The sequence below is a fragment of the Eutrigla gurnardus genome (genome assembly GCF_963514095.1).
Source record: "Eutrigla gurnardus genome assembly, chromosome: 17".
Classification (NCBI taxonomy): Eukaryota; Metazoa; Chordata; class Actinopteri; order Perciformes; family Triglidae; genus Eutrigla; species Eutrigla gurnardus.
The window spans coordinates 10087598-10099634 of record NC_139928.1 but is presented as its reverse complement, the minus strand read 5'-3'; the positions used below and the strand labels follow the sequence as shown (position 1 = coordinate 10099634).

The 12037-nt window shown below is 42.0% G+C and overlaps 1 protein-coding gene across 2 annotated transcripts; it reads right to left on the bottom strand.

Annotated features, from left to right (window-relative positions):
- Positions 1 to 9220: 9220 nt before the first annotated feature.
- On the bottom strand, positions 9221 to 11370 carry LOC311027720 (cytochrome c-a-like). Of its 2 annotated transcripts, none has more exons than XM_084031868.1 (3): positions 11159 to 11370; positions 10577 to 10821; positions 9221 to 10056 (listed from the first exon to the last, which is right to left on the bottom strand). In XM_084031868.1, exons 2-3 carry the CDS (start codon positions 10743 to 10745, stop codon positions 9911 to 9913), a joined length of 315 nt encoding a protein of 104 aa, XP_083887994.1. In that variant the 5' UTR covers positions 10746 to 10821; positions 11159 to 11370; the 3' UTR covers positions 9221 to 9910. The 2 variants fall into 2 exon arrangements, with proteins under 2 accessions (XP_083887994.1, XP_083887993.1); XM_084031867.1 differs by having other exon boundaries at positions 10577 to 10748; positions 11159 to 11369.
- Positions 11371 to 12037: the final 667 nt, after the last annotated feature.

Sequence of the window (12037 nt, the reverse complement as noted above, 5' to 3'; positions counted from 1 at the left end):
AGACCACCAGGGAGGAAATGTTTGAGCAGCATGGATAGCGACTGTGATGCTGTGAAAGCAAGTCTGATCACGGAGCTTTGGTGAAGGAATCCATCATCTGATGAGAACCAGGCAAGGGGGAAGGTGGAGTAGTTCCACGTGCAAAGGGAGGCAAAACACAAAAAGACAAAACCTCGGATGGCTGGAGGACCTGAAGCAGGAGATGAAACTGAGCAGGGAACTGTTCCAGCCTCGTAAGGTCTGAGATGTCTTTGGATGTCCCTGGTGGTCTGCAGTCTCATAACCACAGAGATCCTGAGCCACACTAAGCCTACTGTGAACTTTGTGGGAGACACCAAGCATGGAGATCGGACTTATATAACCTCAACATCCATCAAGAGTGAGGAAGTAGATCTCGATAACACCTGGTCCTGGACAACATTTTCTTTGGGGGTGAGGGGCACCATACTTTTTATGAGTTTGGACCACTTTGCCGTATTCACACCGCCGTGTTAATATGGCCAATAACTTTAAGTCATTGGTATGGGTTGTAGCACCCTATAATGTAATAATTCCTGAAAATGTAATAACGCACTTAACTCAATTGATAATGTAATAAAACCCAATAATGTAATAACTTCACCAGTAATGTAATAAAATATCCCGACTAACATTTTTAGTGATAATTTAATACCTTATTACATTCATGTAATACCTTATTACATTATTGGGAATTTATTAAATTTTTAGGAGGTTCTTTTTTAATGTAATACTATTATGTAATAAATAGTATTACATTACTAATTTATAATACTTGACAGATAATTACCAAAACCATTCTTAGTCTGGCCCCTCACCTGAGGTGGTGGGGTTTCCCATTTGCTATGGGAAACCCCAACAGGAGCACACAGCTCCAGACAACACAACCCTCAGGGTCATAGGGACACACAAACCTCTCCACCGCGGTAAGGTGATGGTTCCCGGAAAGGAAAAATTGATATAGCGACCATTTATGAGTAGAGATATAGGCCTATGTTTATGTCAGGTGTCACGTAATGTGCATCGTTAGCCTCATAGCATGATTGCCTAAGTCATTTTTTGGCCAAATTGTCATATCGGCCTAATTTTATTCTCCTACCACTGCCACAGCATCCTGTTTTTCTGCCTATGCATGAGAAAGAGGGCTCAGCTGTCCACATTTGCAGCATTAGCTCTTCTCTTTGATTCATTTTCATCTGGTAAGAGTTCATATTTCTTCAGTTTTCTTCAACTTGTATTTTTTAGGCAATTGATGATGGGTCTTTTTCAAGAGACAAATACAACGTCATCATCCAAACGACGACGTCTCTTTTTCACGACATCGTCAGTTGGACCATTTGGAGCCACTGGAACCTCTTGATACAGCCGTTTAGGATGCTCTGGAGCAACGTCATCATCCAAACAAGGAAACACAATGCGTCCCAAAGCTGGGTGTTTGTTTTTCTGCCTCCTTTTACAGGTGTCACGTAATGTGTATCGTTAGCCTCATAGCATGATTGCCTAAGTCATTTTTTTGGCCAAATTGTCATATCGGCCTAATTTTATTCTCCTACCACTGCCACATCATCCTGTTTTTCTGCCTATGCATGAGAAAGAGGGCTCAGCTGTCCAACTTGCAGCATTAGCTCTTCTCTTTGATTCATTTTCATCTGGTTAGAGTTAATATTTTTTGGCCAAATTGTCATATCGGCCTAATTTTATTCTCCTACCACATCTGCATCATCCGGCCTTTCTGCCTATGCATGAGAAAGAGGGCTCAGCTGTCCAACTTGCAGCATTGGCTCTTCTCTTTGATTCATTTTCATCTGGTAGGAGTTCATATTTCTTCAGTTTTCTTCAACTTGTATTTTTTAGGCAATTGATGATGGGTCTTTTTCAAGAGACAAATACCAATGTGATTTTGGTTTTTTCCAAAAACATTGAAATATGACTGGCAACTTTCTTCAAATGAAGTCTTACTGAGACATAAACAACATCACAAAACAGCAAATCACTTAACAACATAACACCCAGCCGCTTACAAATGCTCACCTATGGCAACAGTGAGGGGCCCAGGCCGCTACGTATTTAGCTCCCATACCCAGACCCCGCCCCACGGGGTGAGCACCAGCAGCATTGCTGTGCTTTTACAGTCGATTGCACATACATATATAGAGAGATAAAGATATACATATCTTTAAACATATTTATATCTCTGTTTAGGTCGCTTCAGAGCAATCTCATGCTCCAAACAAGGAAATGCAACATTTCTGGATTAAGGGTGACTTCTTTTAACTCCCACGTCTCTTGTTTGTGTTTTTTTTTTTTAATGGGAGGAAACCGGAGCACCCGGCGAAAACCCACACAAGAGAACATGGAAACTCAACACAGAGAAGACCTGGGACAGACCCAGGACCTTTCACTGTGAGGCTGCTTCTTTTAATTTGGAGGCAGTGGAACTCCATGATGCAGCTGTTTAGGATGCTTTCGAGCAACGTAATGATGCAAACGACGACGTCTCTTTTTCACGACATCGTCAGTTGGACCATTTGGAGCCACTGGAACCTCTTGATACAGCCGTTTAGGATGCTCTGGAGCAACGTCATCATCCAAACAAGGAAACACAATGCGTCCCAAAGCTGGGTGTTTGTTTTTCTGCCTCCTTTTACAGGTGTCACGTAATGTGTATCGTTAGCCTCATAGCATGATTGCCTAAGTCATTTTTTTGGCCAAATTGTCATATCGGCCTAATTTTATTCTCCTACCACTGCCACATCATCCTGTTTTTCTGCCTATGCATGAGAAAGAGGGCTCAGCTGTCCAACTTGCAGCATTAGCTCTTCTCTTTGATACATTTTCATCTGGTTAGAGTTCATATTTTTTGGCCAAATTGTCATATCGGCCTAATTTTATTCTCCTACCACTTCTGCATCATCCAGCCTTTCTGCCTATGGATGAGAAAGAGGGCTCAGCTGTCCAACTTGCAGCATTGGCTCTTCTCTTTGATTCATTTTCATCTGGTAGGAGTTCATATTTCTTCAGTTTTCTTCAACTTGTATTTTTTAGGCAATTGATGATGGGTCTTTTTCAAGAGACAAATACCAATGTGATTTTGTTTTTTTCCAAAAACATTGAAATATGACTGGCAACTTTCTTCAAATGAAGTCTTACTGAGACATAAACAATATCACAAAACAGCACATCACTTAACAACATAACACCCAGCCGCTTGCAAATGCTCACCTATGGCCAACAGTCAGGGGCCCAGGCCGCTACGTATTTAGCTCCCATACCCAGACCCCGCCCCACGGGGTGAGCACCAGCAGCATTGCTGTGCTTTTACAGTCGATTGCACATACATATATAGAGAGATAAAGATATACATATCTTTATACATATTTATATCTCTGTTTAGGTCGCTTCAGAGCAATCTCATGCTCCAAACAAGGAAATGTTTCTGGATTAAGGGTGACTTCTTATAACTCCCACGTCTCTTGTTTGTGTTTTTTTTTTTTAATGGGAGGAAACCGGAGCAGCCGGCGAAAACCCACACAAGAGAACATGGAAACTCAACACAGAGAAGACCTGGGACAGACCCAGGACCTTTCACTGTGAGGCTGCTTCTTTTAATTTGGAGGCAGTGGAACTCCATGATGCAGCTGTTTAGGATGCTTTCGAGCAACGTCATGATGCAAACAACGACGTCTCTTTTTCACGACATCGTCAGTTGGACCATTTGGAGCCACTGGAACCTCTTGATACAGCCGTTTAGGATGCTCTGGAGCAACGTCATCATCCAAACAAGGAAACACAATGCGTCCCAAAGCTGGGTGTTTGTTTTTCTGCCTCCTTTTACAGGTGTCACGTAATGTGTATCGTTAGCCTCATAGCATGATTGCCTAAGTCATTTTTTTGGCCAAATTGTCATATCGGCCTAATTTTATTCTCCTACCACTGCCACATCATCCTGTTTTTCTGCCTATGCATGAGAAAGAGGGCTCAGCTGTCCAACTTGCAGCATTGGCTCTTCTCTTTGATTCATTTTCATCTGGTAGGAGTTCATATTTCTTCAGTTTTCTTCAACTTGTATTTTTTAGGCAATTGATGATGGGTCTTTTTCAAGAGACAAATACCAATGTGATTTTGGTTTTTTCCAAAAACATTGAAATATGACTGGCAACTTTCTTCAAATGAAGTCTTACTGAGACATAAACAACATCACAAAACAGCACATCACCTAACAACATAACACCCAGCCGCTTGCAAATGCTCACCTATGGCAACAGTGAGGGGCCCAGGCCGCTACGTATTTAGCTCCCATACCCAGACCCCGCCCCACGGGGTGAGCACCGGCAGCATTGCTGTGCTTTTACAGTCAATTGCACATACATATATAGAGATATAAAGATATACATATCTTTATACATATTTATATCTCTGTTTAGGTCGCTTCAGAGCAATCTCATGCTCCAAACAAGGAAATACAACATTTCTGGATTAAGGGTGACTTCTTTTAACTCCCACGTTCTTGTTTTTTTTTTGTTTTTTTTTTTATGGGAGGAAACCGGAGCACCCGGCGAAAACCCACACAAGAGAACATGGAAACTCAACACAGAGAAGACCTGGGACAGACCCAGGACCTTTCACTGTGAGGCTGCTTCTTTTAACTCCCACGTCTCTTGTTTGTGTTTTTTTTTTTTAATGGGAGGAAACCGGAGCACCCGGCGAAAACCCACACAAGAGAACATGGAAACTCAACACAGAGAAGACCTGGGACTGATTCAGGACCTTTCACTGTGAGGCTGCTTCTTTTAACTCCCACGTCTCTTGTTTTTGTTTTTTTTGTTTTTTATGGGAGGAAACCGGAGCACCCGGCGAAAACCCACACAAGAGAACATGGAAACTTAACACAGACAACACCTGGGACAGACCCCGGACCTTGTTACTGTGTCTACCTCTCTCCTACGACTCCTACGTTTCTTGTTTTTTTTTGGAGGCGCTGGAACCTGCAGCCGTTTCGGATGCTTTGGAGCAACATCATGATGCCAACAATGACGTCTCTTTTTCATCACATCGTCAGCAGGACGATTTGGAGGCAGTGGAACTCCATGATACAGCTGTTTAGGATGCTTTGGAGCAACGCCATGATGCAAACGACGACGTCTCTTTTTCACGACATCGTCAGTTGGACCATTTGGAGCCGCTGCAACCTCCTGATACAGCCGTTTAGGATGCTCTGGGGCAACGTCATCATCCAAACAACGACGTCTCTTTTTCACGACATCGTCAGTTGGACCATTTGGAGCCGCTGGAGCCTCCTGATACAGCTGTTTAGGAAGCTTTGGAGCAACGTAATGATGCAAACGACGACGTCTCTTTTTCACGACATCGTCAGTTGGACCATTTGAAGCCGCTGCAACCTCCTGATACAGCCGTTTAGGATGCTCTGGAGCAACGTCATCATCCAAACAAGGAAACACAATGCGTCCCAAAGCTGGGTGTTTCTCTTTCTGCTTCCTTTTACGACCAGCAGCAGGTGGAGGACTTGGAGGCAGTGGAACTTCATGACTTGGCCGTTTAGGAGGCTTCGGCACAATATCATAAGTTTTCCAAAAGACATTTTCACACCCAGCAGGTGGAGGACGTGGAACATCACAAATTGAGAGGCTGCGAAGCCGGGAAATCACACTATCAAGCAGATCAGGAAACCCAATGGTTTTCTTAACATTTGAATTCATCTTGTCCTTGAACAAAAAATGATCCACAATGCAATTAAACCAAGAACTATTTCAATCTCTGTAACACCAAAACTGTTGCAATTCACTGTTGAGGGCTATGAGCTATAGTGCTTTGGACTTACTTATATAGGATTCTGGACCAGTGATGTCACACCTTTTGGCTTTGATCTAGATCAAAGGCTTGTGCCTTTGATCTAGATCTAGATCTAGAACACAGTGATGTCACATTTGGCTTCTTTTTTTTTCTTTTTTTCATGTTTACAACATAGATGCATAACATCTCCATGACAACCAGAAAGAAAGGGGGGAAAAACTTGACTTTGGGGACTATTGCACCCTATAATGTATAATTCCTGTAGCACCCTATAATGTATAATTCCTGAAAAAGTAAGAAAATTTGCACTTTGCAATTCTTTTTTTACACTTTTCTTCTGTAATCTTAAAATTCTCCTAATAAGCGTATGGTAAATTGTCTTACATTTTCAGGCGTTATTACATTTTCAGGAAATTATTACATTATTGGGTGCTACATGGGTTAATTCTGTATTTAATCAAATACATCACACAAGAGAAACTGACAACCATATCAATTTAATTACAAAATAAATATTTAAATGAAATAAAAAATACTAACACAGTCAAAAAATGTTACTTTGTACATTTTCATAGAGATTTTCTTTGTGAAGTACATGAAAAAAAAACAACAAAAGACATCATTTTACATAGCTACTTCAATTGATCCCTTCCTTTCTGCAGTGTTTCCAAAAGCAGACTGAGGAAGACACCTGTGGTTGTGTGGTGTGGGCTTATGGGAGTCTTCTGTCACCAGGGTGGACACAAGCGGGTGCTGTTTAACGCCACAAAGAACAGAAATGCTTTTATTTCTGTGACCAATCACAGTGAAACAAGAAAACAATCATTCAAATGAGTACTGCTTAAGTGTATTGGATACTGTAGTATTGATCCGCACATTCCTACTAGGCTTGCCATGTCCATTCTGCAGTCTACGACACACTTCCTGGTGTGAATTCAAATTAATGTGATCCAACTGTCCAAAACAATAGAGAAAGATGGATGGATTTTAAAGAACTATATAGATTTTTCTTCTGTGGACATGTCTTCAGTTGATAGAATTTTCTGGTCAATATGGTTCTTCTTTAAGTGTGAATGGACAGTAAAACCCTTCAAACTCATGGTCACATGGCGCTAGAGTGAGAGAAGTGATTGGTTGTGACTGACAGCAAGTCCAAGTCTAATCTTACTTGTATAATCGAGCAAAAGAAATACTTAAGCGCAGAGCAGTTTCTGCTCCCATGAACACTAGAGGGAGACATTTCATTGTTGCATGTCCACAGCAGCTGCATACTTGGGTCGAGGCTTCTTAGACGATATTCGAACAAAATAAAAGATGACAAACTTTTTAAAGGTTGCTAGTCCAAATATATTTAGTTGTATCAATAAATATAGATTTTAAACAAGTGTAACCACCTTTAAATACCAAAGAAATGACCAAATTACAAGAACTGATACAGTAATAACTAGTAGAAAAGAGAAGGCGTTGGTCTGTTTGGTTCTACATTGCACTGGCTCCCAGGGATGTCCATTGTGTCAGGTGTGTAACAGCACACACTTCCGGTTAATGCTTGTCATTAAAAATGCTCTGCCCGTCAGCAGGAGGGCACGTCAGCAAAAACAACCCAGTTGTTTGAGTCTCTGGCTGCAGACCCCAGAGGATACTCTTGATGCTGTCACTGGGTTGGAAATAAATAGCGAACCACACTGCAACTGGGGATTGGGTTGCCACTGCAGTTACCTGAAGATGCCACCGGAAGTGCCACAGCAAACAGTGACAGCTGCCGCGGCCGGCACCTCGCGGTGCCTCCGGAAGTGCCACGGCTAGCTGCCGCTGCCACGATTTGCGCTTGCTCTTACTGGTGAATGAAGTGAACAGAATTAGCGAAGTTGTGTTTGTCAGAAAGGCTATTACTGCTCTCTAACCCTGCCGCTTGCTATCCATGGTGCTGAAAACGTAACGGCGCATTTGACTGAATTGACTGATTAACGTGCGTAGTTAAAGGAGTCATCACCTGGTTTTATACGTATCCAGCCCCCCTTGGATCGCTTTGGATCAATTCGTAAAACTTATTAGAAAAAAAAAAAAAAAATTTAATCAAACATTGAGCTTGTTCTGACCCTTTTTCGTACCGCGATTTTATCACGCGAGATTACGCGCGAGGTTTTGACTGGTCCGGATGTGCATTGTATAATATGTAATGAGGCGCGCGTTGATTCGCCGCAGGAAGGACAGAGCCGGGGGGGCTTGCCTGCATGCAGACTCCAAAACATAATGGCGGCGCTTCGGCGATTTCAGGTAGCGGACGGGGCGGGGTTGGGTGGTGAAAGAGGGGTGGGCTTATGCAAGTAGCCGCCACGGTGACGTCACCGAAGGCGCAGAATCAAAATCTCGTGCTTTAGGAATGCACACCCTTGTGTGCTATTCCTGTTCGGAAAAAGAGCAGAAGCGAAAAAACGGCGCCACTTTCAAACTCCAGCCTTTCAGGCAAGTTTCAACTGAGGTCAAACACAGATATGCATGTTTTAACAAGAGAAATTGCGATTTCCAGGTGATGACTCCTTTAAGTGTTTGTGTCCATAGTTATGTTAGCGGGATGTGAGTGAGACTGCATTTGAAAAAGTTAAAATTTTCCTAACCACACAGATAAGCTACATAGCAGACTTGTCACTTTTGTTATGATTATTTGCTGTGCATGTATATTGATTGATTCTGTAGTTAAGTCATGTGACTAGTAACCTTGCCATACCTTAGCTTTGGCTGAATTTACGCCACTGCATCCATCCATCCATTGTCTACCGCTTATCCTGTATTCAGGGTCACGGGGAGGCTGGAGCCGATCCCAGCTGTCATTGGGCGAAGGCAGGGTACACCCTGGACAGGTCGCCAGTCTATCACAGGGCCGACATGTAGAGACAGAAAACCATCCACGCTCACATAAAAGTAAAAACCAATACTGCATATTCTTACATAACTAAAATACCAGCAAAGGTGGAAGGCATGTGTGCAAATATATAGATGGCATAAGGTGTATTTAAACTCCACACACTCATTGTCTGGTTTGTTGTGTTTTCTCAAAGGTCTACTTAGTTATTTTTCTGTCTGTATTTATACATTTTACAACCATGATCTTGGTGTTATCACCTTATTTACTGTATTATCATAATACTACACATCACAGACAATTACATGCCAGTAACTAAATACATCAAGTAAATTCAATTCATTATAAATATGTAATTTCAAGGTGGAAGGAAACAATAAGTGTGGTAACAATGGCCCACTGATTATTATATTGTATTGAATATTGTATTGACATATTGTATGGCAGCACCCATTTTCTCTACTCAAGGTTAACGTGTAAACAGAGTATAAAACAGTAACTCACTATGAAGGAACGTACACACTCGGATTCACCATCTCCAACCGCTCTTTATTATATGACTTTAACCCCAAAAATAAGAGTTTTTTTGGTTAACATGTAAATGACAACCTTGTTTGACCTTACTGTTCGCAAGTAAAATACATTTAGAAAAAGTATGAATACAAAACAACTAACTAAAGTGCAACTTCATAACATTAGAAGTCATACCACAGGGAATAAGGTAGACAGTCCAGCACCATTTCACACAAACACTCTGTCTACCTGTAGAAGAACGCTACACAGCAGAAAAAGAAGAAGAAAAAAGTAGTAAACATAACATAATGGGAATATAAATTCTTGAAAAAACAGCGATCAACAGTGCACTGAGAGTTAAAGTGGCAAAATGCAGCATGTAGTTTCTGTGCAAGCGCTAGTGAAAAGAAATTGGTAAACAAAACAGTTTTTTTTTTCAGGAAATCCCAAAGGAAGGCTGCATCGTTAAGAAGCACTGACTGAAAAATATCTGGAAAACCCACAAGGTGCACGAAGCCTGACCCATAATAATTAACAAGAACACACAAGAACAGTGTGGCAGCCATGTTGTATTAATGCGGTTATAGCAATTTTAAAAACTATCGTAAATCGTGAACTCAAAATTAAAACAAAGAACACAATGTTTTTTCCTACACTGTAATGCGTCTGTCCACAGCTGCATGTCATGTGTGTGTTGTGTGTTCATTACGAGGTGGCGTCCTTTAAATAGGCGATAACAGCCTTTCTGTCATTTTTCTTTTTGAGTCCACTGTAGATCATCTTGGTACCAGGGATGTACTTCTTAGGGTTTTCAAGGTATATATTTAGAGTTTCCTCATCCCATGTGATACCTAAAACACACACACACACACACACACACACACACACACACACACACACACACACACACACACACACACACACAGGTAATACATTATATGACAAATCTCTGCTGCAATAACGGACAACAAGCATTTCTAAACACGCAGATGCACATTTGTTATATTCACGGGAAGAACTACCGTCTTTGATATTTGATTCTCAGTTAAAATCCATACATTTCTTTCAATTTGGGGAGGGGGGGTGCAGCTGGATACTAAAACATCTCCATTTGCCACGTTTTCTCAGGCATGCACAAGCACAAGATGCATCTGCTTAAATAAGGCACTAATGGAGGATTGCAAACTCCCCTTTGCTTCCCTTTAAAAACTGCTTGTCCATGCAGCAGAGGTTACCATGGTGCTCCACGACAGGTAAAAGTGGACCAGTTTTTTCAGAAAAAAGAAAGAAAGCAACATTGCAAATGCAAAACATCTTAGAAAGAGTTAGAAACAATCAAACTGGTTGATGTGAACTCATAGCGATCCATACCTTTATCAATGTTGGCCTGTGTGTAGGAGAAGCCAGGTGCCTTTCCCGTCTTCCTGCCAAACAGACCCCACAGGTTGGGTCCCTGCTTGTGGCGTCCCCCCTCCTCCACCGTGTGACACTGGGAGCATCTCTGCACAAACAGCTTCTTCCCTTTGGCGACGTCCCCCATGACCTGCAGCCGGAAAAAGATGGCAACCAGTGTGTTCCAGTCAGTCACGGGCTATCACTCATGATATGATCAGGATCTGACCAGAATGAAACACAAATGTGAAAGTATTTCTGGAAACAGATGAGGGGTTAAGTCCAACCCCCACACTTCCGGGTTGTTGTTAAAGAACTAGTTTGGTTGTTCTGCAGGCTACAGAAAGAAGCTGAGAGGTTTGAAAACAGAAGTGTGACGTAACGTTAGGCTGAATATCCAGCCTGGACGCCCAAATATGTCCCTGATAACATTATTATCCAAATGTTAACTATAAGACAAAGTGCGTCATTCACCAGTTAACCATTTAAACACAGCAGACGTCACGTTTTCGCCCGAAGAGGAGACTGAAAACAGAACAATATCAATAAGATAAGCCTCACCTTAGGCTACCTGACGGGTTTGTGTAGTTCAAGTCCTCTCGTCGTTTCAAACTCTGACACTTTTGGTGTCGTTCGCCAGCTTCACGTTTCCAGCTGTTTCCACTTGTAAACTGGCTGCTTCGGGGACCAGATTTTAAAGGAAAAGCGCTCAAATTGTAGGAAGGGAGCGGTCTGTAAACGGCGATAAAACAGATTGCGCAACCCAGGGAGGAAGACGCAGCTATGGTATGTGGGCCACGCCCATTTACCTTCCAAGGGCAGGTGAGGTGTGTTTATGATTCAAATTCATACATTTGTATTAAAATAAGTTGGTTTATTGATAGCAAGTTTGAATTGGTGACTTTTACTTCGGAGGGAATTATTTTATCTTTATTCATAATCCCTTTTATGATGTGGTCATGCATGACTGAGTGACAGTCTCGTGGTTTGCAGCAGTAGAACTAGTTTCTCCACGGTTTTCTTTGTGTCCCTGAAGTCTCACTGGCACCCAGTGCCCTGCCCTGCTGGAGAAACCGGACCCACAGAACATGACGTAGAGATGAGGAACTGAAAGGGGCCTTCCCTGGGCCCTGGCACCTTTGTTTACCTCTCTTATTTACCTCTACAAAGATGAAGACGATACTTTTGCAGCCTGTGATTTGAACCCTCTGTGTTGGTTTGGTTGTGAGCTCAATGTGGAAGCTTTGGCTTGGTGTTTGGATCCCTCTAGTGGTCAATCCCTGTACTCACAGAGTCCTTCCCCATTATATTTATGGTGTGGCAGCTTCACTACCACTACCTTACATTTCATGGCTTCTATCAGCAGTTAGAACTGGGATTGTGTTGACTGTATAACAGAAATATAAAGCTTTAAATAAAAACGTTTTTTTATTAGCTCCT

Bases quoted from the DNA above. Each gene is read 5' to 3' on its own strand.
- LOC311027720 (XM_084031868.1), bottom strand. From the start codon at position 10,745: ATGGGGGACGTCGCCAAAGGGAAGAAGCTGTTTGTGCAGAGATGCTCC. The intron at 10,057-10,576 runs GTATGGATCGCT...TGTGTGTTTTAG, and splicing joins ACAGGCCAACATTGATAAAG to GTATCACATGGGATGAGGAA.